The sequence below is a fragment of the Fundulus heteroclitus genome, unplaced genomic scaffold, assembly GCF_011125445.2.
Source record: "Fundulus heteroclitus isolate FHET01 unplaced genomic scaffold, MU-UCD_Fhet_4.1 scaffold_103, whole genome shotgun sequence".
Classification (NCBI taxonomy): Eukaryota; Metazoa; Chordata; class Actinopteri; order Cyprinodontiformes; family Fundulidae; genus Fundulus; species Fundulus heteroclitus.
Window position 1 is genome coordinate 19,717 of NW_023396499.1, and position 27,325 is coordinate 47,041.

The window sequence follows — 27,325 nt, forward strand, 5'->3', positions numbered from 1 at the left end:
CAGTTAGCTTGTTGAAAATATCTTAAAGTTTTAAAGGGATGATGAAGTTTTTACTTTACTGTTGTAACTCGCAGGGCTTCAACTTCTGGTGCTGGAGGTGGGTCAGGTCTTGATGAAGAATTTTCCTGCCTTTTACAGAGCAAGATGACTCCGACAGCAAGAAAAATAAAGGCAATAGCTAAAACTATAAAACCAACTATTGAACAAGTAAAGCTCCTTCCATCCTCCTTTAGTTTCTCCTCGTCTCATGCTTGCTCAGTATGAGGGATTGCTGCAAAGCCATCAACAATGCAGACGACTGTCCACTGTGGCTCTACGCTCTTTCAGGAGGAGTGAATGCTGCTTGGAGAGACTCGTAAAAATTAAGTAGACAGAAATGTGGATTTCTTTGGCTGAAAACGGAAAATTTCAAGGTCATTAATTGTGGACAAATTCTGGACAAAGCCCTGGGATTCAGTTATAAAGATGAAACAATAAATGAAATAATTAAAAAAGTTTAGAAAAAAAACCTTCATAGAGAATCTGAGCATGAAAACAGAATTTGTTAACATTAGTTTTAGAGTTAGTACTTCAGAAATCTGTGACTAGAGAACCAAATCACAATCAGGTAGACATCAGTTTCAACCTTCATGTTGGTTTGCTGACAACATCTCCAGGGCTTGTAGGAATGATTAGACGGTTAGAGTCCAGTCCGGTTCATCTTCTGGTGCTGGAGGTGGATCAGGTCTGGGTGAAGAATATTTCTACCAAGAATCTTTGTTCTCATCATCTTGACATTTTTTGTATATCTGTACACATTCGGAACTCAAGATGTGCACAGATAACAAAAATCACAGACATAAGAGATGTAGTATAGAGTCGGTTAATGCACAGATCAAACACTTCCAGAGAAGCTTAAAGTGTGAAAATAGTGTTTGGTGTCTGCTTTCGCACCAAATACAAAAGGTCTGATATCAGTCCCTTTACGGTACATGAATTAGGTGGGTCGGGTCTTAGTGAAGAATTTCTTTGCATCCTATGATGCACATAAAGAGCAAACAAGAAGAACCACAAGAAACCTGAGAGACCAAGTATCAGTCCGACCTTTAACCCTGCAGAAAAGAACCAGGTGCGTCTTTATAGTCCCTTTATATTCTGTCACAGAGCTGAAGGTTTCTTCCAGGTGGAAATGATGCCTTGATGTTCACTCTTCAGCTGGAGGACGGTTTTAATCATTCATAGCTTCAAGTTCTACTCCAGCAGGAGACGGTTTCTGTTCCTGATGCAAACATCCCCGATTTTTATAGAGCAGAAAACCAAAAAGTGAAACCAAAGCAAGGAATGCAAAGAATATAACAAGTCCTACTAGGATTCCAACTATCAGTCCACTCCAGCTCCCTCCATCCTCCTTTTGTCCATCCTTGTTTCCTCCATCCTCGTTCCCTGCAGAAGAGAATCAGGAGTTAGTCTGATGTTTCAGCTAGGAGACGATAGAGAAGCTGCTGTCCCACATCATCTACTGATCTCTGATCTCAGAGCAGCTGCTTCCTCCAGAGTCTCATCAGCATCTCCAGCTCTGTTTCCTCCACCTTTCTATTACGCTCCCTCCTCTGAAGGTCCACTAGATTAAATGTTGTAGACAGCAGCAGACCATAGCAGCAGTTCTTGAAGGTGACCTTGTAGTGCAGCTCTGCAGCTTGTCATGTTGCTTAAAGTGACTAAACAGCTTGATGGTAGAAATCTTTCTCCACCTTTAACAGGATCCTGAGGAAAGTTCTGGAGGATTGTTGCTGTTCTGCTCCAGAACAGCAACAATCCTCTGATCCAGAAGCTGTTCTCTGAAAGCCAGGAGTCCATCTTGGTGCTGGCCAGGAGCAGATCACATGATGCTGCTCTACATATCTGATGTCTGACTACTGGGGACTGAAATAGACTTTATTCTGCATTGATTTCAGCATCTTTACCTGAAATCAACTGATTGGTAAATGACTGGAATGACATGGAGACTGATTTTAAACAGAGTCACTGCCAGCCCTCATTTATCTTCTGATTCTCCACATTTGTTTCTATGTCTTCAATAATAAATAAATGTCTTAGAGCACATCAGTAGAACTGTAATAATAGATGATTTTAGCAGCAGCAGCAGCAGCAAAGCAGCATCTGATGCTTCTTGAACTAAATCAAAGCAGCTGGATGACGTTCTACATTTCTGTTGGACTTTCTGGAAGAAAACTGTCAAATTGTTCAGTTCTAGGATGGTTCTGTCAGAAATGAAAACCAGGATTCATTGAAGTCTTTCTGTCCATCTCCATCATCTAACATCTGATCTGTTTCTCTCTTCCATCAACAACCAGGAAGCTGCAGGAGCTTCTGATCCACAGACAGACTCACCTGCTTCAACTCTCAGGTTAATGATGCAGATGGACATAAATTCATTATTTCCTCTCTGAACGACTCGACACTCATATGTTCCTCTATCATCAGTCGTCACGTTCTTCAGAACCAAAGACACGTCTCCATTCTTCACGTCCTGCAGATCCACCCGGTTCTTAAAGGATGGGGACTGACCCTCTGGATCAAACTGTCTGTCTCTGTACAGAAGAACATAATGATCTGACTCCAGATCAGTTCTGCTCCACTCTACAACTATAACATCTTTGTTCTCAGCTGCTCTACATGTCAGAATGACGTTGTCTCCTGGTTCTGCTGTGATGTTTCTCTGACCTGCAGGAGAGAAAACAACACAGAGCAGAGAAGTTAGAGAGGAGCTCTGATTATTCACTATAATTCTAATCCTGCTTTAGAAATAGAAACAATCAATCTAAAACAATGAAAATGTTTTTACTATTGTATCATTAATAGCTGAAATCCAATCAGAACCATTTTCTGTCTCCAGGTCTCTGCAGACCTTCATCACATCATGTTCCAGACCAGAGAAGAACAAGAAGTTTCTAATCTAAAGTTTCAGTTCACAGATATCAGTTTCACATAATTATCAACCATCAACACAAAATTTAAGTTAGAGCGGAAACCCTGCATCAGATCATGTTAAACATTGTTTTATGTTGACATCATGATCCAGAGGAACCAAGGTGTTTTGGTTTAAAGTTCTCCCACCAGGAGAACCTCCTATGGATCCATGTATCAGCTGCAGTAGAACAGCAGAGCAGCTTGTTGGACCTTTACCTGCCTGCTGGTTATCTTACAGTTTTAGTTGATCTATATCTGATTTTCTGTGGAAGAAAAATTTCTTGTTACTGCTGGAGGTTCTCCTCCCTGTTAAAGGGGAATTTTCCTCTCCACTGTCGCTTCATGCATGCTCAGTATGAGGGATTGCTGCAAAGCCATCAACAATGCAGACGACTGTCCACTGTGGCTCTACGCTCTTTCAGGAGGAGTGAATGCTGCTTGGAGAGACTTGATGCAACCTGCTGGGTTTCCTTAGAGAGGAAACTTTCTCACCAACCTGGAGGATCTGATGGAATCTGACTTTGATATAGATGACCTATATCATGGACTGGCGCTATATAAATAAAACTGAATTGAATTACCCAGTGGGACACTTTATATCGACTATATTCTATACCTGATGTATTGTAAGGAAACTCAGATTGTGAATTAAAACGTTTATAGTAAAGTAGAATTACACAGATTTACCATATTTAAATACATGGTTCCAAAACAGGGTTTTAAACGTTTCAGATTGGATGGAAGAAGAGATAAAATGCAGAAATAAATAAGGGGAAGGAATTAGCTCAAGTATCAATGAAGATTTTTTACACAACAGAAAATATTTTAAATCACATCATCCCACATGAAAACACATCATATTTAGTTATCATCTAAGATCAAACTTACCAGCAAAAACACTGAAGCTGAAAACCAGCAGAGCCAACTTGAGTGACGCAGTTAGAAAAGCAGCGGCCATTTCCTCATTCAGCTCCTCGGCCAGTTTAACCCTGAGTTTAATAAAATCCTCTGAGGACCAGCAGCAAACAGACTTTAACTCGAAGAATAAACTCTGTTAGATGTCCGTTTGGGTCAGACAGAAACTTTAGAGCTAATTAAGACAGACTAAGAGTTTTTAGTGGAGAGACGACGGCGGTCTAACCGAGGACTCGCTGCTATGGCTTCACGGAAGAAGGAGGAGCGTCAGAGTGACGTATATAAATATTAAATCTACCATCGATTACAGGCCACATAGAGTAAAAGATTTCTGCTTCAACCAACAAACTGGTGTCTGATCCAACATCTACCTCCTTTAAAAGCCGTCAGAGATCTTCAGCCTTAAACTAGAACATAAAGACGGTCAACGCCCAGATATCAGAGGCCAGTGCGCATGCGTTGGTGCTGCTGTTCATGTAAATAACGTGATTCTAGAGAAACGAGTCTGAACTCCAGAAATATAAATGAGTTTATTTCCTCTGAGTACAGAAGGTTTTATTCACCTGTTTTAAACTCATCATCATCAGCAACCAGACAAACAACACACTCTGACAACATCAAACTAAAGCTGATTTACTTCAGGAAATGAAGCTCAGAGCAGTAAGCAGGAAGTTACAGATATCAAACCAGGTAAAATGGCTCCAGATACAGCTCAAAGTTTATAGTTTCAATTGTATTTATACTAAATACAGTCAGGCCCCATAATTATTCACACCCCTCCTCATCATCACCCAAACCTTGAGCTCCATTTAGACGTTTCTGTCGGATTTATTTGATGATTCTGGTGGAGCTGCTCTGAAATGTTTAGTTTATCACCAGTCAGAAGAAACATGTTTCTAGGATTTAAATTTAAATTTAAATCTGGTAGGATGTATGAATAATTTTAGACTTAACTGCAGCTACATCAGGGTTAAATGAAAAAGAAAGCTAAAGTTTAATGAATAGCTTCTGAAATCCAAAGTTTGAATTAAAAATGTAAAAATGTAATCCTTTTGATCATTGAATAAATGTAAAAATCAACCTACCTTTCTTTTAGGTGTCATAGAAAAATAGAAAAAGCACCAACAGCTGTTAGAGGAAGCTCCAAGCAGTCAAGTCAGGCAAATACAGAAGACTGAGTTTTGCGTGAATTTATCAAGGTAGTTGCTGGCTTTCTGCCCACAGGTTTCATTGTGACAGGATGTTGTTTGCAGTTTTTTCTAAAAGGTTTTTGAGTGACAAGCTGCAACTTCTTTAAACATCATCAGATCACCTGGCTCTGTTTGTATCATGGAGAACCAGCTGGTTTGGTTTCTTTATCATTACACAGAACAATGATCCAAAGAACACCAGCAAGTTCACAGTTGGTTGCCTTAAAAATAATAACAACAATAATAACAACAAGGTGTCCCCATTCAGCCCTCTGCACTCACTAAGGTGCAGAGGGTTAAAGGTCATGGCACAATACATAAACACACAATACATGCGACAAATTTACAATAATTGGTTATTAAAGGGTTGGGATGGGGTCTCTGGTGATCAGTCAGACCATTTTAATTTACTTCATCTCTGCCAGTTCATCTGGACCCCTGCAGGTCACACCTACTGCAGGTGTAGATGAAAGAAAAATGACCGAGAATCAAAATCATATTATTGATTAATCATTAATCATATTAATCATATTAAGGGGCTTGATATTTTACCAAAATGCCAGTTTAATCTCCTTAATAATGAAAACTCCACATCTAAACACTGTTTCTTGGTAGGGTCACTATCAGGAGTTCCTTCATAAATTCACTCATTTTCCATCATCACTTTATCCTGTTCATTCTACCTGCTGCTGTCAGCATGAATAACTGATTAAACTTTATTTGAACCTGTAGTGAGATATTACACAAACTAGAACATTAATATGATTTTGATTCTTTTTCTTTTTATAAACTGAAAACATGTTTATTATCCCTAATATTTTCATTAAATCTGAATTTCAGTTACCAAATCTATACTGAAATAAAACTGTGAATAAAAGTGAACAAAACAAGAAGCATCAGTGTTGATTAAGTTTAAGCTCTGACTTTCTGACTCACTCCCAGCCAGGAGATGTTTAATCACAGCATGAAATTATGACATGAAATGTCATGAATAAAATAACCTTTTTAGCGGCATGAAAGCTACTGAGAAGATTAGCGACCTGATTTTAACTGAAGGAAGAAACTGCTTTTTTTTTTTTTTTTTTTTTTTTTTTTTTTTTTTTTTTTTTTTTTTTTTTTTTTTACAAAAGTTTTACAAAACAAGGCTCAGATTAACTTTTGTTTGTTGTCACAGACATGACACCAAACTACAATCCTTCTAAGAGGCAACTTAGTGGCTATGAGAAACACTAAAAGAAATAAGACGTAATGAGAACCATCTCTGCAGTGCCTTTACCTGACATGCAGATCCATATCACCAGTGACTGTGGAGATTTGAATGTTTTCTTCTTCAGGCTGTTATCTTTATAAATCTCATTAGAACAACACCAAGCTAAAGTTCCACCATTGCCCAATGCACATTCAAAATTCACCGCTGAATATTACTTTCATCCAGTCATCAACAGTCCACATCTGCTTTCCCTTAGCCTACCATTACCTTGTTTTCTTCTGTCTGGGTGTTAATGATGCCTTAAATTAAAGTAGAATACATTAATACACTACTACTCAAGCAGAAAACTAGTTTTCCTCTGTAATGTTATCATTGTTACAAAGAACTACATATAAATTTACACATTAACTTGAGGAACAATCTTCTCAAAGAAAACTGACTCGGAAGATTAGTGATAATTTCATATTTTTATTGTTAAACACACAAGGCTAACTTTAATGAACCAAGGTAAAAATATGCCATTTTTTATCCTCCAAAATAAGAGCTGAATCAAGATGTTTGAACAACACTTTAACACCATAACCATCACAAATAATCCTGGTTAGATGGCAACATCCCAGACGAAGCGCTAAGATTGGAGGAGTGCTGGTCAGGGCTGATCGAACAGCGTCCTTGGAGAAAAGCAGAGGAGGATGACTGGCAATTCACATTCAAAGCTCCTGGTGCACTTTGGCAAAAGTTGTCAGAACCTTCTGCTCACCTGACCTGGAATACCTAGCAGTTAAGTCCAGACAATTTAAACTAAGATAGGACTTAGCTCTGTTATAACAACTGCAACATACCTAGAGCCGAGAACTAATGCTAAGCTAGCTCTTGAGGATCTTTGCTGTTTTTTTATTGGCCAAATGAACAGTAATCCAAAAAAGGCTGTGATAATTGCTGGGGACTTTAACCATGTCAATTTAAAGACTGTGCTCCCCAGGTTCCATAAATTCATTAAGTTTCTGACCAGAGACAATAATAATTTAGATTACGTTTACTGTAATATCCCAGGATCGTACAAAGCTGTCGCAGCCCCACACTTTAGTTCATCAGATCATGTCTCCATGGACCTGATTCCTCGTTATAAGCTTTGAATAGAAGAGGCCTGCTGAGCTCTACAGGATTGTTTTTAAAATCCCTGACTGGATGTATTTAAAAAGGACGCCAACTACACAGATGATGTGTAGCTGAAACTACACATCATCTGTGCTGCACCGTGCGGATGCTGTTCCTGGACTTCAGTTCAGCGTTCAACAACATCATCTCAGAGCATCTGATGGAAAAACTGGAACATCTGGGCTTCAGCACACCCCTTTGCAACTGGCTGCTAGACTTCCTAACCAACAGGCCTCAATCAGCACGGGCTCCCCTCAGGGCTGCGTCCTGAGCCCCCTGCTGTTCACTCTGATGACACACGACTGCGTCCCCAGGTTCACCACCAATCACATCGTGAAGTTTACTGACGACACAACGGTGGTGGGCCTGATCAGAGACGACAACGACCAGGACTACAGAGAGGAGGTGGAGCAGCTGGTGGGCTGTTGCAGCGACAACAGCCTGATCCTGAACGTGGAGAAGACGAAGGAGATCATCGTCGACTTCAGGAAGAACCGGCCTCACCACGCTCCACTGCTCATCAACAACTCAGCGGTGGAGGTGGTCAGCAGCACCAAGTTCCTGGGGGGGCACATCACGGACAACCTCAGCTGGACTATGAACACCATGTCACTGGTGAAGAGGGCACAGAAGCGACTGTACTTTCTGCGGAGGATGAGGAGAGCCCGCCTGCCCCCGCCCATCCTCACAACCTTCTACAGAAGCACCATAGAGAGTATTCTGACCAGCTGTCTCTCTGTGTGGTGTGGAGGCTGCAGTGCCTCCGACTGGAAGAACGTGAGGAGAGTGCTGAGGACAGCAGAAGGGATCATCGGGGCTCCTCTCCCCTCCATTAAGATATTTCATCTCAGCGCTGTGTGTCCCGAGCCTGTAACATCATCGGGGACCCCCCCCCTCCCCCACCATGGACTGTTCTCCCTGCTGCCCTCTGGGAAAAGGTTCCGCAGCATCCGCTGCAGGTCCAGCGGATGCTGGACCTGCAGCATCCGCAAAAGCTTCTGCAAAAGCTTTTTCCCTGTTGCCATCAGACTGTTGAACTCTAAACTGGACTCTGCACCACATGTGCATCATTATCTGACATTCCCAACGTTGCCGAACTTTATTATCCATTCAAATAGTATACAACTCAATATTTCTGCATTTTTGCACAAATGCGTTTTTGTACCATTAGTTTTGCACATGAACAATGGTTGAACGTTATTCTGCACACTGTTTTTCTCCTGTAGTGTTACATTCTGATCACTGCTGTACTTTATATAGTAATCTTGCCTTATTCCACCTGTAATCTCACTAAACTCTTATAAGCTGTATGCAACGAAATTGTGTTCTGTTTGCACTCTGTAAGTACAAAATGACAATGAAGTTGTCTAAGTCTAGGTCTAATTAAGTCTTTCCTATATCCACTTCTGCACTGATGCTATCCTACCCACAAAGACAATCAGAGTCGTCCCTAACCAGAAACCATGGGTGGACAGCTCAGTGCGGTCCCCGCTGAAGGCCCAGGATTCAGTGTTTAGAAACATTATAGACTACAAGCGCAGAGACCAGCTCTCCCTGACACCCTAAACAGCCTCTTCGCACACTTTGACTCTCCAAGCTGTAGCGAGCCTGAACATCATCTTCAGCCAGAGGAACACCATCAGCCTCTTGTCCTGCAGCTCCACCAAGTGACCTCTTCCCTGAAAAGGTCAAAACCAACAAGGCTGCAGGTATGGACATGGCATCAGCCCGGACGCTTAAATCTTGTGTAGACCAGCTAGCAGAGGTATTTCTGGACATCTTCAACCTCTTCCTGCAGCTCTCATCTCCATCAATGCTGAGTCCCACTACAGGGATGAGGTCAGCAATCTGACCCAGTGGTGCTCCAGAACAATTCTGATCCTGAAAACTGGTCAGACCAAGGAGGTAATAATACACTACAGGAGGTCCAGGAGGACTGAACACCTCCTTTCTACATTCAAGGGTTGGAGGTGTGGACAGCATCAGGTCCCTGGGCATTCACATCTCCTCTGACCTCTCCTGGACTGTGAACACCTCCAACCTGGTGAAGAAGGCCCAACAACGGCTCTTCTTCCTCAGGTTACTGGACTCTTTTTAAGTGTCACCTTTTCCGTGTTCACCTCACCGAAATTAAAGAAAATGTTGGGAGAGAAGAGAGCGCACACTTTGTATTTTTTTTTCTGACTGTAGGCCCGGATATGACTAGAATCATCCATGTGCGTTTTCATCACGTAATAATGAGCAGGAACTAGGAACTATAATTCAGGATATTGGGACGAAGCCAAAAGCATAAAAAGTAAATAAGTGTGAATGCTGCTTGTCAAGACTTGATGCAAACAGCTGGATTTCCTTAGAGAGGAAACTTTTTGACCAACCTGGAGGATTTAATTTAATTTGACTTTAGTTAGAGCCTTAAGATGATGCGTACCATCACTGGGTGCTATATAAATAAAATCCAATTGAATTGAACTGCGGTGGTAGCAAATGTGTGTTCATCAGAACAGCGAAGGCTGTCTTAACATTTCCTTTGTTAGGACAGAGAAAAAATTTTAAAATAAAGAGACTCACAGTCATAAATGATTAAAAGCATCATCGAGGTTGAACAAAAAGGTATTTAAAATATTTCTACATTGGGGGCAGCTTCAGACACATTCAAAGCACATGAAAGGGGAGAGCAGAAGTAAAACAACAAAGAACTAAACAGAAAGTCAAATGTTGTACATAGAAACCGCTGCCACTGCAGAAGCAGGTCAGAGCTACAGAGTTTCCAACCACAGCCTCCATGCCAGCAGAAAACACTGCCAAGACCTGCAAAAACAACACTGAGCCACTTCCTCCTAGCTACCCAATTCTCATGCACAAAAGTTGAGCTTTGCAACCTTCAGTCCATGTGTTCATGTGCTGGTTCTGGATTCACTCTGGCCTACTGACTATGATGGACACACAAATCCACTGATCATATACTAATCCATGTATGCATCTTTCCAGCATACATGGATTATGTAAAACAGAATGTATTGGTATTTTATCGATGCTTTTATGTTAAAATCAGTTTTCTTCATGTACCTCATGTGAAGGTAGACAGAGAGGATTGTTGCAAAGCAAGGAAACCACAGCAGGCATGTTTACAGACAGTAGTTAGAGGCTCATTACAGAGGAAACCATTGCACCGGAGGCTTAAATGATTCTCGTCAGGGTGACAATGGAAAAACCCTTACTGTGTCTGCTGGGTAAGTAAAATATATTTTATGAGTCAGAGTTATGATTTTGTAACAGCCAACAGTTTAAAAGCAGGTGTTTGTCTTTGGTTTGAAATGAACAGGAAACTGATGGTGAACATCTATAAAATGCAGACATACAGATATTATGTTTATGTGTCTGATGTCTATGTGAAAATCACAAATGATAGATGCCTAGAAACATCTGGCAGTTGTTTCAAGAACCCAGCCCCTTGCTTAACACTGGAATCCGGATCTGTTTTGCTTGTGAGAAGACAAGCACAGATAGAAATGAGTGTGCATGCAGCCCACAGACATCATTCAGTCACTCACTTTACTGAGGGGCAGGGCTATGAATAGAGGCGTGCTGTGGGTGGTTCTGCAGACACATGCTTGCAGCCACACAGGGTGGTGGACTCTGCTCTTTACTAAATGGGTTTTAGGATAAAGTAGTAAATGTGTGTCTCCCCTTGGAATTTCAATTGTAAGAAATGTATGTATATTTCAAGTTTTTGTCTCTGATAATTGTTTTCTTCCTTTGCTGCTTCTACGAACCGGGTGGTCCACAGAGGGAAACTTGGTGTCACAAATTTTCTTCTTTAAAGTCAAGTATCATTTATTGTGTCCCTTTAGGGAAATTCTCCTTACAGCTAGGTGGGACAAGAAGACACAGACAAAACCACACACACAGAAACAATCACATAATGAATTTAGCCACAACAACATCAATAAGCTTCCATGTACAATTATCAATTAAAACAGTCTGAACAACAAACCAAGCCTGATAACCATTAAGATTTATCTGAATAATGGCCTGGCTAAAAGAGTTTTTCTATCTTTGTTATTAATTTAGGATGTCTGAACCTCCTCCATGATGGTAGCACCTCAAATTCACCATAGAGAGGTTGATGTGAAGAATGAATTATGTGTTCTGACTTTTGTAGGACTCTTTTTAACAAAAAGTTTCTTCTAAATTGGGTAATCTCACTCCTTTAATTTTACCTGCAATTTTAAAAATGTGCTTAATCCTGTTCTTGTTTCCATCTGATAGACTGACAATCCAGGTGATAAAAGCAACAGTGAGGAAAGATTCTATCAGAGTCATAGAAAATGGTCATTGTAGTGACTTGTTCTTAACAAAACAAAAACGAACCTAAGCCACAGTGAGGCTGCTGACTGGCACTCAGTTGACGCGTCGTCCTCTTGCATCCAATGAATTCACTTCAAGTATGATTAAAGAGTTTTTATTGATCTAACGCTCTCACAATAATGCAACTTCCAATGGTGCCCACTGGCTTACAACCAAAGGATCTATCATTTGCTGCAAAGCAGTGATCAATAACAAAACCTTCCACAACCGACGACGACGACGACGGTCAAAAAACTGTTTGTTTCCGCCGCAATCAGCACACCTGCCGTGCGACTACCTGTGACTCAATTTAAAACAGATGAAGCCACCCACTGTCCATTTTGGGTATTACAACAAACAGTAAAACAAACACAAAACTCCAAAATATGGCTGTAATAGTCATCGACTTTTAACACATTCCAAATTTATTTAATTTACATAGAAAGTGGAGTCATTGGTGAGCTTTTTACTAACCTTTTCTGTGTTTTCACTGAATGTTAGCTTGTTGTGGATGACAGCTCCCAGATATTTGTGGGACACATTCTCTCCATGGTTTCACTTTTAATGAGAAGTGAAGATACTGGACTAGAGTTGTTCCTAAAATGTATACACATGTCTGGCTTGGATGGATCCATACTTTCATGTTATTGATGCCAAATTCTGACCATACCATCTGAATGCTGCAGCAGAAATCGAGACTCATCAGACCAGGCAGCGTTATTTTTTTAATCTTGTATTGTTCGTATTTTTTAATCCATATGTATGTATATATATATATATATATATATATATATATATATATATATATATATATATATATATATATATATATATATATAGGTCATTATTCAGGAATGAAATAGGCCTATAAGAACCACAAGAGGTCGCCAGGTTCCCGGGTTTTAACAGTAGTGTAAATACTGCCATGTTAGGAGAGAATGGGAGGGAACTCCTGTCTGGTGACCCATGAAACATGTTAAATAAGGGAGTATTAATTTATCCTTGAAAGTTATACATTTCAATAGGGATCTTATCAGGTCCTGGATTGTCCCTCCTTTCATGCTGACTATAGCTGCAGAGAGTTCCTCCATGGCTGGGTCAGACTTCAGAGAAACCAGGGCAAAAGTTAAAGAATACAAAAATTCCTTCATAGTTTATAATTTAATTTTTTTCTAAATTAAAATTAAGTTTGACTGAATGTTTGTAGGCTCCAACTGACAAAAAGAGACAAAGGACAAAATTATCCTTCAAAAAGAAAGTTTCAACTTGTCGCTGCGTCCACAATATTTAACTGATTATAATTCCAGTTACTAAACCATCTTAATTAGAAAATGTGTTTTGCTTATGTTCTGTGAGCTTGACATGGTTAATTTAGTTTGATTTATAGACAACGGTGGCATAAATGGGGATATTGTCAGTACAGAAAACTGTAATTGGGAAGATTAGTTAATATATAATATTTTTCAGGTAAATGGACTGAGCTTATATAATGCTTTTCCAGTCAGACTGACCACTCAAAGCACTGCACACTAGAGTCACATTCACCCAATTGCACATTCCATTCATAAACCGATACGCAGCTCGGAAGGCAACTAGGGGTTAAGTGCCTTGCACAGGGGCACATTGACATTTGACAAGGGGAAGATGGAACCTTCCGATTGCAAGACGACTACTCAACCCATCAAGCCCCAGTGGCCCATACAAAGCTGATTTCAATGAAGCATTTCACACAGGATGACCAAGGTAACAAGATCCCATTTTCTGTCCTCCAAAATAGGAGCTGAATTAAAATAGTTGAACATCACTTTAACACCACAACCTTCACAAAGTTGGTGTGCACTGCAAGAAAGGAAACACATTTGTTTTCTATCATTAATATAGCAATTGCAATCATGTCGTCTAAATTGGGATTATCTATATTCCATGGCCAGAAATTAATTTGGTTCAATTCTGTTTTAGTTATATAGCACAAATTTATAACAGGTGTCACCTGAAGGCTCTATACGAAGTCAAATTCAATCGAATCCTCCAGATTGATCAGAAAGTTTCCTCTCTAAGGAAATCCATCAAGGTTGCATCAAGTCTTGACAAGCAGCATTCACTCCAGAGAAGAGAAGACAGAGCAGAGACACGGAAAGCACAGAAGCACACAATGATCCAGGAGTACTTTCTATGTTAGAGAAGGTAATCTCACACTAGCTCCATAGGGTGAGAGAACCCACACATCCACAGGGAGAACATGCAAACTCCACCCAGAAAGAACCAGGGTAGAACTTGAACCCAGGACCTTCTTGCTGCAAGGCAACAGCGCTACCCACTGCCCTCCATTGTATTCAATTAGTTATTATTTTACAATAGGTGTCAGGCTAGATGCACGATCATTGGGTTACAATACAGTGGAAGTGTTTGCTCCACTTAAGTGTTTCAGAACATCAAAAAATTAATATTAATCAAAGGCATCAAAAGTAAACAATTCATGTGCAGATTTTAAATGTTTTTATTATGGTGAAAATAATTCTAATGTATATGATATCATGTGAAAAAGTGAGTGACCCCTAAACCCAATAAATGGTTGGGCCTCCATTAGCATCAACAACTGCAATGAGCATTTTAGGCACAATCAAAATGAGTTCTGGAAAATTTAAACAAGCCTTAATGTTGTGTTTGCTCAGCTTTGGTTTGCGTCTTAGACATTTCCATGCAGACTATTTACGGCCAGCCTCTTTCTGATGGTGGAGGCATGAACTCTGACCTTAACTGAGGCAACCAAGGCCTGCAACTCTGTGGCTGTTGTTGTGGGATCTTTTCTTACCTGCTGGATGAGTCATTGCTGAATTCTTGGGGTAATTTTGATCCACTCCTAGGAAGGTTTTCATCATTTGTGGATAACGGCTCTCACTACGGTCTGCTGGAGACCCAAAGCTGCCAGATGGCTTTGTAAATAATTCCAGACAGATAGATTTCAATGACCTTGTTTATCATTTGTTCCTTAATTATCATGGATCTCAGTGTGATGTCAAGCTTTTGACGATCTTGTAGTGTGCTTCACTTTTTCAGGCTTGTCCTATTTGTGATTTCTTGACAGGTGTGGCAGTAATAAGGTCTGAGGGTGGCTAGAGAAAGTGAACTCAGGTGTGATAAACCACAGTTATGTTTTAATAGGGAGCAATCACTTTTTCAATCAGGGCCATGTAGGTTTTGATCCCCCCCCCCCCTTGTTAACACATTCAGGTAAAAACAGCATTTTGTATTTACTTATGTGATCTTTGACTAATATTTCAGTTTGGTTGATATTCCAAAACACCTAAAGGCAAAGAGGATGATCTTCTTTTGGCTTCAAATTCCAGGGGTATCACTTTATCTATTTGTTGTTCCACATGCCAATCATTTGGACGCACTCACATAACGCCAGTGTTTGTGCAGTTCCTTGCTAGCTTCTCTGGCTGTTAACACAGACTTCTAGTGTTTATTTATCCAGTTAGCTTTGGGTTTAGCCTTAAATTGTAGCAGCACTGGTCTCTCCTTATACTTTGAAAATGGATTAGGGTTAGAGTTTTTTTGTTTATGAGGTCAACAGGGCTCGCACACAAACTTTCAATAAGCATTCCAATGAGGAGCGGAAGAAGATGATCTTGCACATGAAGAGATAATTAAAAAGGCATTTCTTACCTACATTTCCTGGAAAATTGTCCCCCTTATCTTTAAGTGTGACAAGAGGAAGGGGGCATACATGTTTTCATACCTCTGCACATGTACTCAGTTCAAGTCAAAAACAAAAATTAAATATAGGATAATTGTGTCTTCCACAGACACCAAGAATTAAACTCAAGTCTTCGGTGAAAGCATCTACAGCCCCATAATTTCCTCCAAGTCATTTAAAACTTTTAAAGGATGTAGGTGCTACATGATACGTATGTATAAGAGAATCAGGAGTTAGTCTGGTCTTTCAGCTAGGAGACGATAGAGAAGCTGCTGTCCCACATCATCTACTGATCTCTGATCTCAGAGCAGCTGCTTCCTCCAGAGTCTCATCAGCATCTCCAGCTCTGTTTCCTCCACCTTTCTATTACGCTCCCTCCTCTGAAGGAATGAACCATTGTTCACTACGTATTATTTTGGTGTTTTTGTCTTATTAATCCTTTTCACAGACTCATGCCAGAGCGTTTGCATACATTGTACATTTACGTATATTATTACAAAACGAACGTTTACGTCTTGACTTAATTATATATCCTAATTTTTTATTTATATAATTATTTAAGTAGAACAATGACCAGTGCAAAATTAAGTTGTATTTACCGGAGATGAAGTGTAGACTGCACATTCTGTCGTGGTATGATGGCTCCCACAGTCCATTGGGAGTGTCTGCCTGCGCTCTTTTCATTGAAAATATCCATTTCTTTCTTCGTCCTTCGGTAAACGACAGAAACGTACATCCGACGATTTGGAATGCCTCTGTGTGCAACCGGGAGCACAACAAGTCGTAGGCATTGTTTAGATTCCAAAAATAAACTAAAAGTACTCTCTAATTCACCCATACTGTCATGGTAGTAGACGAGAACAGTACTGTTTTTGCCTACCAGCGTGACCCGGATGTAGTGCGTGACGTCACGCGTGAACTGGTCTATATTCAGAGGAAAGAAACTAATTTATATTTCTGGAGTTCAGACTCGTTTCTGTGGAAGTCACGTGATTTACAGGAACAGCAGCACTGACGCATGAGTACTGGCCTCTGCAACCTGGGCGTTGACCGTCTTTATGTTCTAGTTTGAGGTTGAAGATCTGTTTTAAATCAGGTAGATGTTGGATCAGAGTGGCCCGCTGACCCGGACTGGACCGCTCAGCAATCATAGAGGTTCGATTAACTCTGAATCATGGGCGTCGCAAAAATTATGTGTCAATGGGACGTGTCCCCCACTTTTGAAAACTATCTGACTGCACCGCTCACATTTACAGAAATATGACTTCCCCTCTCGCTTTCTTTTGCTTCCTGAAAGTATCCATTCCACTTGATTGATAGCAGTGGCGGCTGGCCAGTAGGGGGCGCTCGGGCGCCGCCCCCTTAAAATTGTTTAGATAATAAATTATTTCTGAACTGCAAAGTACTTAGAAATGTATTTATTCATACTGTGTGTCCAATAAACATGTTAGAATTTATTAAAATAGTAAATACATAATTCTATTTAATTGCTTACATTGTGCACACTTCCTTTCCTATGTGCAGGGCGCCGGTCTAATGGGAGTGAATGTAGGCGCCGCAACTTGGGCAAGCACGTGATCTGAGGCTGACTTTTAATTGGTTATTTAGGGTTTTCCAAAGGGCGCACCGCTCTGCGTCCCGGACACACCCATTCTGTTGTGTCATTACTGGTAGAGTGTCAGTACTGGCTAATTTTTTTAAAAACATTGTGTGATTGGACAATCCTCGATTCGACTCATTAGCGCAGCTGCAGTTCGTTAGGTCGATTCACATTTACGTTTGCAAAGTGGAGTAGTTTCAAAATGAGAGAAAATTCTGTTTTGTCTTTACAAAAAAATGATTTTACAAAGCGTTCACTTGAAGAAAAAAACAGGATAAAGGAGCTTGGACCGGATCGTCTTAATTTACAAATTCAGCAGCAGGCAAGTGATCTCTCCACTCCATGGTTGGACAAAGCAGTGAAGGTAGTAGTCAGCCAGTGAAGAGGCGTCAGACACTCAGTGTTGAAGACCATGAAAGGATTGCTGCAGAGGTGAGTTGTTGTGGAAAATTACTTTTACACTGGTTTATAGTAATGTTATTTAATATATTAGGAAGATGTGCTTTGTAGTTAGAAATACCTTTAGTTGTGTCTATGCTGTGTAGGTATGTTGATATAATGTTTGTCAGCAAGATATTTTATTATTTAAGTTGTACTGAAGTTTATGGGTAATGGGGAATAAAACATTTGGTTACTGAATTTTGTATAATCTTGTCCCACAAAAATGCTGTAACACATTTCATAACACAGCCTTAAAAATGGCAGCAAATGTTATTAAAATCAGGAAAACAATCTAGAAGAAGTCTTTTCAGAAACTGTCATGCTCTTGAAGATCCTCATCACCACACCCATGACCACAGCTGAAAGCTGAAAGGTGCTTTTCAACTCTGAAAAGAATCAAGACTTTTCTGAGAAACTCAATGACTCAGGACAGGCTGAATGCATTGGCCATGTTGTCAATGGAGAAAAGACTAGTCACAGAGATGACTGACTTTAACAAGAATATAATTGAGAAATTTGCTGGGCAGAAGGAAAGGAGGGCAAAATTCATGTTCATATAGTGCTATTTTTTAGGATTTATTTTGTTTGTTTTTCGTTTGTTTGTTTGTGTGCGCCCCCCTCAGTTTTTTTAGCACCAGCCGCCACTGATTGATAGGAAAAAGCTAAAACTACTAAAACTCCACTCCGGGTTTTCCTGGTTACCCACAACGTCTCACCACACCGCTGCTTTCTCCAAGCATAAATAAATAAACTGAATGGCAGCTGAAAACTGGGCAAGGTAACGTCAGTCTCACTGGCATCTCACAAAGCTTTTGGTTAAAAAAAAAAAAAAAAAAAAAAACTTTTTAATGTCCTTAAAATGAGCCGTGGGTCATCATGACAAATGACTGCTAAACAAATAAATATGCTGGATGAATCTACCTTACTTCACCACCAAATGGATGACATGTTTGTTTGCTTCAGCTCCCCTGACACAATCAGAGGAATTCCCAAGAAAGAAACCAAAAGCAAGTCAAAATTTCCCGACAGGACAGTTTTCTCCTAATCTGATGTCTGTGCAGTTAGCTGTAGGTTGTCATCCTGCCTGTAAAATATATAATTGTCTTTTTTCTGATTGTTTTGTCTGTTTTGAAGCAATACTGGATAATTATTTCCATATTTTTTCATAAATGTCAGATATGCATGTGTATTGCACACATTTCAAAATAAAGTCAAACATGAAGAGAAAAACACACCTGCAGGTTATAAGGTTACTCTGGTGGTCACATGGCCTGGGGTGGTATGAAATTTTCCAACCTGAATAATTTTCCCTGTCTGCCCCTGTGTCCTCCATGTATACATATATATGAGAGAGGGAGGTCAGAGATAACAGTAAGCTGTTAGATTCTCAGATTTAGTGACTATAATCAATACTTGATTTATCAAACCTTCTCTGTTTCTCTGTGTTGTCTGAAAATAGAGAACTCAACATTTTAAGAAGATGCCTGTTGCTCTGTGATCAGTAACAGATTCAGACTGAGGCTGAATTCAGTCACAACAAGCCTGCAGACTGCATGTCTGCACACGTTTTCCTGATGATGAAAACGTGTGCAGTTCATGTGTTTGTGTTGATAACTATCTGCTGATGTTTCAATACAAAGAGACTAGATATACATATCTGGACCTTCAGCAGCAGAGTCACAGACACAAAACTCTTTGTTTGCACTTTGTAAATCTGAATTAGGTTTATTTTGCTATACAACAGGTCAAAACAGGAGCTCTACTCACTAAGGTGTTTATTATCTCTATGGCAACAATGTATGATTTTCCTGCAGAGCCTGAGATATTGTAACTCCCTGAAAAAGTAATTTATTTTAATTAATATGAAAAGAAAAGCATTTTTTTCTTAACCTTGGTTGCAAGATGAATTCTCACAGTTTTTGTTCTTTTACCAACACACAACAATCAATGCTGTGCTGCTACTGCTTCAACCGTTTGTGACCGAACCAAAAACTGTTCTAGCCAATCACATCGCAGTATTATAATTTAATTTGTGACGTACAGCTGTGACAAAAACAAGACCAGCTGAGCCCACAGCCTAACCAACATGACAGCACAGGAGGACGCACACATAGCTGATGGTACAGATTTCTCTTAACAGCAAAAAGTGCCAGTCACCAGGGTAACTTGTTGTGGTTTTTCACTGATGATGTTATTGGCTAAAACCAATCATTGGTAGGCAGAAACTTCAACTGAATGTCGCTTCTGAGTCCGGTCCCCAAATGGATTTGATGATACCAGGGGTCCGTTCTTCGTACGTTGCTTAAAACATCTGAGATCAAATGAGACATCCAAGATGATTTCATCCGGCTAATCCTGATCCGGCTAATTGGGTTCTTCTAACACACCTGTTGTTTATGATTAGTATCGCTGGATTGAGTTATCTGAGATAACTGCATGTTCATGCGTTTGTTTAAAAGGGGAAATGTGTCGATAGTAGAAACAATGATCAGCAACGCTGCTATTGGCTGTTCAGCATGGCCAAAGAACGCCCACAGTTTTTCTCCCAAGCAGAACACAAGCTTTTAATGTAAGGTTATGCCGAATTTGAGTCATTAATTAAAACGATAGGTAACACCTCAAAGTCTGCTAAAGCCAGGAGGGAGGGCTGGCAGAAAGTAGCAGACAAATTAATGCGTAAATACTGTCCATGTTAGATGTTTCTATCACTTTCTACAGTATGAATTTTTGCATTTTAATAATTTCATATTTACTTTGTTCTTTTATGTCAGAGCCTCCACGGGACCCACTAGAACATGGGGACAAGTAAAAGTGAAATACAAGAATATTCTACAAAATGGTAGCCTTTAATTATTACACTTTATTTTAAAAAGGCACTTGTTATGTCAAGAGATCCAGTGTCAATCCTTAGAGACGGGAAGTAAAGGACATGTGCAAACTGGGAATTTTAACAAAAAAAAAAATCTTTATCCATAAAAAATGAAAATCTTCCTTTTCCAAGTCATCCACAGTTTACACGGTAAAACTGTATTGCTCCGTGTCTAGATAATGCATCCATAGTTTTTTCTAATACAATATACGGCTTGACAGGAAGCAAGCCTTTCAAAGTAAAACGAAACTTCACAATAAAATGGCCTGAACAAATCTTCTTACTGAATATGATAAAAATAAAAAGCAAACTATCATACAAATCACTTAAATATTTTATATTTATGGCTCCAACATCACTTTTTCCTCTTTAAAAGCCACTGTTAAATGATGTGTTTGTCTGTTTATAACAGCCACCAACAAAAATCTTTCTACAATTACACTGTCGCGCTGCGCTAAAGGATCCTGTCTATTGCGCAATACGCGATTAATTCTAAAAACTCTGCAAATTATTCTTGCAGCTTCCGCAACAGGTTGCCGTCGTAAAAATGGACATGGCTACGACAGACTTCCCATCTCCTCCGCTTATACAGCCGTGATCTAATCTTGTTTACATGAAATAAGCCTGCTCTGGAGCAGGCTTAAGCTGGCGCACATGTTGCTATGACAACAAGTCCAGGAAGTCTTTCGAAGAACCAAACGATCCAAGATCATGCCAAATCGTCAACAATGAAATCCAGCTAACTGAGTTAGCGACTTACGAAGAACGGACCCCAGCTCTCTATTTACTACTGGATGCTGGGAGCACAAAGTGTCAGAAAGACTGCAGCTACTTCAGGGATTTATTCAACCCTCTTTATTGATTCACACGTCAAGTACAGGTGATTCATCGGGGTTTATCTGCATCTAAATACAAATGCAATATATATTATTGGTGAGCAGAGCTAATATTAGCTGTAAATAAACAGATATAATTGAAGAACAGCAAAGTAACAGCATGAAATGGTCACAATGAGGCACCTTTAGACCACATGTTGATGACGTGTTACTTATCTGTTATCAGTAAATATTGATGATATAAATCAATCTGCTCAGCAGCAGCAGAGATGAGGACAGCAGTAAGACTGAGAAGATCATCTCTGATACACGATAGAAAAAACAACATTTTATGATATTTTCATTGCTCTTAAAGGCCCTCATTAGAAAGATGAACTTCATCTGGCTGAGAACTGCAAATTTAAGTATCAGAGAAAGCTCTGTGACCTGATGATGAAGACACAAAATCACACATAAAAAATCAATATGAATAAAACAGAAGCTTCCTAAAATGCAGCTGATTAAGTCTGAGCAGAAATCTCTGACTGCAGCAGAGAAACACCATCAGCTAGAAGTTAGTTTATCCTCCATGTTGATGTGTTGAAAGCTTCTCCCAGGTCAGCATGGAGGATTTTACTCATCTGGTCCTGTCAGCATTTCCTCAGCATCAGCTGCTGCTGGAGGTTGGGATCTCTGTGAGGAATATCTGGACCTTTGATAGAACACAACAGCAACAAGAAGAACCACCAACCCAGCACAAAATGAGACACCAACTATCCATCCAGTCTTGCTTCCTCCATCCTCCTTTAGTCCGTCCTTGTTTCCTCCCTCCTTGTTTCCTGCAGAAGAGAATCAGGAGTTAGTCTGGTCTTCCAGCTAGGAGACGATAGAGAAGCTGCTGTCCCACATCATCTACTGATCTCTGATCTCAGAGCAGCTGCTTCCTCCAGAGTCTCATCAGCATCTCCAGCTCTGTTTCCTCCACCTTTCTATTACGCTCCCTCCTCTGAAGGTCCACTAGATTAAATGTTGTAGACAGCAGCAGACCATAGCAGCAGTTCTTGAAGGTGACCTTGTAGTGCAGCTCTGCAGCTTGTCATGTTGCTTAAAGTGACTAAACAGCTTGATGGTAGAAATCTTTCTCCACCTTTAACAGGATCCTGAGGAAAGTTCTGGAGGATTGTTGCTGTTCTGCTCCAGAACAGCAACAATCCTCTGATCCAGAAGCTGTTCTCTGAAAGCCAGGAGTCCATCTTGGTGCTGGCCAGGAGCAGATCACATGATGCTGCTCTACATATCTGATGTCTGACTACTGGGGACTGAAATAGACTTTATTCTGCATTGATTTCAGCATCTTTACCTGAAATCAACTGATTGGTAAATGACTGGAATGACATGGAGACTGATTTTAAACAGAGTCACTGCCAGCCCTCATTTATCTTCTGATTCTCCACATTTGTTTCTATGTCTTCAATAATAAATAAATGTCTTAGAGCACATCAGTAGAACTGTAATAATAGATGATTTTAGCAGCAGCAGCAGCAAAGCAGCATCTGATGCTTCTTGAACTAAATCAAAGCAGCTGGATGATGTTCTACATTTCTGTTGGGCTTTCTGGAAGAAAACTGTCAAATTGTTCAGTTCTAGGATGGTTCTGTCAGAAATGAAAACCAGGATTCATTGAAGTCTTTCTGTCCATCTCCATCATCTAACATCTGATCTGTTTCTCTCTTCCATCAACAACCAGGAAGCTGCAGGAGCTTCTGATCCACAGACAGACTCACCTGCTTCAACTCTCAGGTTAAAGGTGCTGATGGGCTCAGTCTTCAGAATATATCTCTTCCTGCGATTATTTCCTCCCTGAACGACTCGACACTCATATGTTCCGCAATCATCAGTCGTCACGTTCTTCAGAACCAAAGACACGTCTCCATTCTTCACATCCAGCAGAGACACCCGGTTCCTAAAGGATGAAGACTGGAAATCTGGATCTAACCAATTGTCTCTGTACAGAAGAACAGGCTGATCTGACTCCAGATCAGTTCTCCTCCACTCTACAACTATAACATCTTTGTTCTCAGCTGCTCTACATGTCAGAATGACGTTGTCTTCTGGTTCAGCTGGAATGTTTCTCTGACCTGCAGGAGAGAAAACAACACAGAGCAGAGAAGTTAGAGAGGAGCTCTGGACATTCACAATAGGAAGAATCTCGCTGTATAACCAGAACCACTACTTGATTATAAAAACATCGGTATTTTCTTATTGAATTATTAACAGCTGAAACCCGACCAGAACCATTTTCTGTCCCAGACCAGAGAAGAACTAGAAGTCTCTGATCAGAGAATCTCTGATAGAAAGTTTCAGCTCATAAATATCAGAGTTTTGAGATATCAACACAAGATTTAATCTACAGTGGAAACCCAGAACACTTTTTAGGAACGGCATCAGATCTTGTTAAACATTGTTTTGTGTTTACATCATGATCCAGAGGAACCAAGATGTTCTGGTTTAAAGTTCTCCCACCAGGAGAACCTCACGTGGACCCATGTGTCCTTAGAGCTGCAGGATAACATCAGAGCAGCTTGTTTAACGAGTCTAATAAAAACTCACCAGCAGGAAGACACTCAGAGTATGAAGTATAATTAATGTCCTAATGTCTTATTCTGTAAGAGATCACTGATCCATACAGGAATAGATACTAAATAGAGCAATGTATCCCAATAACTAACGTTTAAAGAAGAAATTAGCGATATTTCACCACTAGGTAGAACTAGAGCACTGCCTGCAGATCAAAACAAGCTGTGCATCGAGTCAGAGTTCTCTCTACATGAACTCATGTTGCAACATCCCTGCCCTGCTCACCTTTTTAGTTTATTGTAAACAAGAAAGAAAAAGGTCATAGTGCATCTAAAAATATAATTTTAGTTCTTCACATATTTTTTTGTTCTATCTAAAATAATGACATTTTGATTATTACTCATTTAACCAAAGTAGAAATAAACTGATTTACCATAAATTCACTGTTCAAAAGCAGGTTTTAACAGAGTGAATTGAGAAAGATATGATATAGTAAAATTTGGAAATAAATCAGAGGTAGGAATCAGCTAAAAGATCAATCAAGCTGTTTTACACAACGCCAACTAATTTAGATCACATCTTAAATTATTCCTTATTATCAACCAAACTCAAACGTACCTGCAGAAACACTGAAGATGGAATCCAGCACAAACACGAGTGACGCAACAGTCAGAGAAGCAGACATTTCCTCTTTCAGATCTTCTACCAGTTGAAGGCCAAACTTAACTAAATCAGCATGAACAGAGTTAAACTTTAAGAATAAACTCCGTAGAGCTCATTTACAGTTAGATAAAACTTTAACTTCAGTTAAGGCAAACTAACAATTTCTAATCAAGACGACAGCGACTGAATCGAGTACAACCCTCACTTCGACGGCTTCACGGAAGAAGAAGCAAGAGCTGAGAGGAGGAGCGTCAGAGTGACGTAGTATAAAAATAAAATCTACCATCGATTTCAGGTGTAACAGAATAAATATCTTCATCAACCAACAAACTGATGCCTGACTCAACATCTACCTTTAAAAGCCGTCAAAGATGTTGAGCAATAAATAAAGACGTTCAACACGCAGACAGAGGTCAGAGCGCATGCGTCGGTGCTGCTCTTCATATAAATCACGTGACTTTTTGAAAAACGAGCCTGAACTCGATATATATATATATATGTATGTATGTATGTATGTATGTATGTATGTATATATATATATATATATATATATATATATATATATATATATATATATATATATATATATATATATATATTTCATCTGAGTAAAGAAGGTTTTCTTCAAATCTGCTCCAAACTCTGACAACAACGTCAGACTAAAGCTGATTTACATCAGTAAGTTAAAAATAATAAACCAGGTAAATACAGCTCGAACTTCATAGAGTTACATTTCTAATAAACATAGTCAAGGCCTAAAATTATTCATACCCCTCCTAATCTTTAGCTTTAGCTCCATGCACAGATGTTTTTATCAGATTTATGTCAGGTTTCTGTCAAGGCAGCTCTGAAATGTTTAATTTATCATCAGTCAGAAAAAACATGTTTGTAGTATTAAAACGTGACTTTAAACCTAACTCTGCTAGGAGGTATTAACTGCATCTACTTCAAGGTTGTCATGTTTGCTTTTAGATGTTTGGCCCACATGCAGAATACACTCGGTGAGACGGTCCGTGTATCTTTCGTTCTTTCCATTTTCAATTGCAAATCAAAAATCAAAAAATAAAAAATGGACTGGTTATTTTGTTTTTTGATTCTTATGGTTAAACCAAAAACGAAAAACGAATTGGTTTTTCATATTTCAATTATAAGCTCAGATCAAAAAAACAAAATGGAAAAACGGACAGCAAAGCAGAATTTGATTTTAATATTTAATCGGCGCAGTTTTTACGTGACCCGGAAACAGCTGTTTTGCGACTTCAGTAAAGTTAGAAAGATATTCACAGATTCGGCTTTTCCGGATCAATAACTCATCGGCGGATGATTTATTCTACAAAACAGACACCTCTCTGTAACCACAGCAAGACAGACAGTGAGCTACAACCGTAGTTTCATAGAAACGAGTCTCCCACCGTTAGGGACCGTGTGCAAGTTGCTACACCAGAAACATAATCAGAGAGAAATATTCAACAGCTTCACCAAGGAGAGGTGGATTATTATCAAAGTAATTTCATATGTATCTGCTCTCATGTATATCATACCACATATATTGGAATTGAAAATAATACATTTTTTGAGGAATTTCCCAAAGCCTAAATGGCAAATGGCACCTATTTTATTATTACAATAAGTACAACATGAGCAATGACTATATCATAGATCATTGTAGTGCCACCAAACTTGTAGAATACACAGATAACCTCATCTAGTTCATACTACAACTCTTACTGTGGAAAGATGGGCCACAGGTATTTCAAATATTCCCCATGTAACATTAGGGGCATAAACTATTATCCATCCATCCATTTTCTGACCCGCTTATTCCCTCATGGGGTCGCTGATGCCTATCTCCAGCGATCACTGGACAGGTCGCCAGTCTGTCGCAGATAAAGTATTATCATCATTCACAAAGTAACTTTTATAAGTTGTAGGGTGACAAAAATCACATCCACATCATATAAGATTTATTTACACAGCAAAACTTGGCTTCTGAATTTTGACTCTCAATTCTGAGGAATAATTTCACATAAAAAATAATACAAATCTTTCTCCATCGTTTTTATTAGCAGTACTCAATTTGAACTGCAGGAATCTTTAAGCCAACACTCTTGCCCTGGAAACCCTTTCCAGCATTTCTTTTTTTACAGGTATAATATTAATTAAAAGTACACTTGGAATTTAAAAACATGACATTTTCATGTGTTGTCATTGATTTTTACTTTATTTCAAAGATGTTTGAGCTTTGGTTAGTTATTTAATTTATTTGATTAAATGTGCTGGTATTTACTTTTTACCTCATGGTCACTGCCGTGCAACCACACCACCAGACACTCAGACCAATTAGATGCTTAGTATAATGAACTCCCAGCCAATCATGATTAGCCATCAATTAAGGTCAGTAGAGCAATAATCTTTTTACAGTTTAGCGAAAAGAGAGATTATGAGGAAGTTGAAATATGAACAGAATTTCCACAATAAGTCAAACCATTTTTCTTTTCCTTGTCATTTTGATAGTTGTAATGAATGATACATGTTTATATGCCAGGTTAAATTCAGTTTCGATTGTGAGCTGAAGCTTGTGACCTGATTCAATGCTACATTAATTTAACCTCTCTTTAGCTACATATGTAACTGTTGGCCATATTAGATATTTTAAATTTAGACTTTAACAAGCTCTTTTTCATTTCACTTGTATTAGGTAAAATTTGGATATTATTTTTAGTAATATATATTTAGTAAAATATTTAAGTACATTATAACTTTAAAAAAATCTTTAAAAAAATTTAGTTTAGTACATTTTCCCAAATTAAGAGTTGTAGTATAAACTAGATGAGGTTATCTGTGTAATCTACAAGTTTGGTGGCACTACAACGATCTATGGTGTAGTCATT

The 27,325-nt window shown here is 39.3% G+C and overlaps 1 protein-coding gene across 2 annotated transcripts; it reads right to left on the bottom strand.

Moving 5' to 3' along the window:
• Positions 1-1,373: 1,373 nt before the first annotated feature.
• On the bottom strand, positions 1,374-24,738 carry LOC118558144 (butyrophilin-like protein 2). 2 transcript variants are annotated; one of them, XM_036128615.1, is made up of 3 exons: positions 24,390-24,657; positions 22,979-23,332; positions 1,374-2,703 (listed from the first exon to the last, which is right to left on the bottom strand). In XM_036128615.1, exons 1-3 carry the CDS (start codon positions 24,454-24,456, stop codon positions 2,291-2,293), a joined length of 834 nt encoding a protein of 277 aa, XP_035984508.1. In that variant the 5' UTR covers positions 24,457-24,657; the 3' UTR covers positions 1,374-2,290. The 2 variants fall into 2 exon arrangements, with proteins under 2 accessions (XP_035984508.1, XP_035984509.1); XM_036128616.1 differs by lacking the exon at positions 1,374-2,703 and adding an exon at positions 21,208-22,033 and having other exon boundaries at positions 24,390-24,738.
• Positions 24,739-27,325: the final 2,587 nt, after the last annotated feature.

Coding starts and splice junctions, on each gene's coding strand:
- LOC118558144 (XM_036128615.1), bottom strand. CDS start 24,456: ATGTCTGCTTCTCTGACTGTTGCGTCACTCGTGTTTGTGCTGGATTCC. Junction 23,333..24,389: donor CATCTTCAGTGTTTCTGCAG/GTACGTTTGAGT, acceptor TCTCTCCTGCAG/GTCAGAGAAACATTCCAGCT. Junction 2,704..22,978: donor TAACCTGAGAGTTGAAGCAG/GTGAGTCTGTCT, acceptor TCTCTCCTGCAG/GTCAGAGAAACATCACAGCA.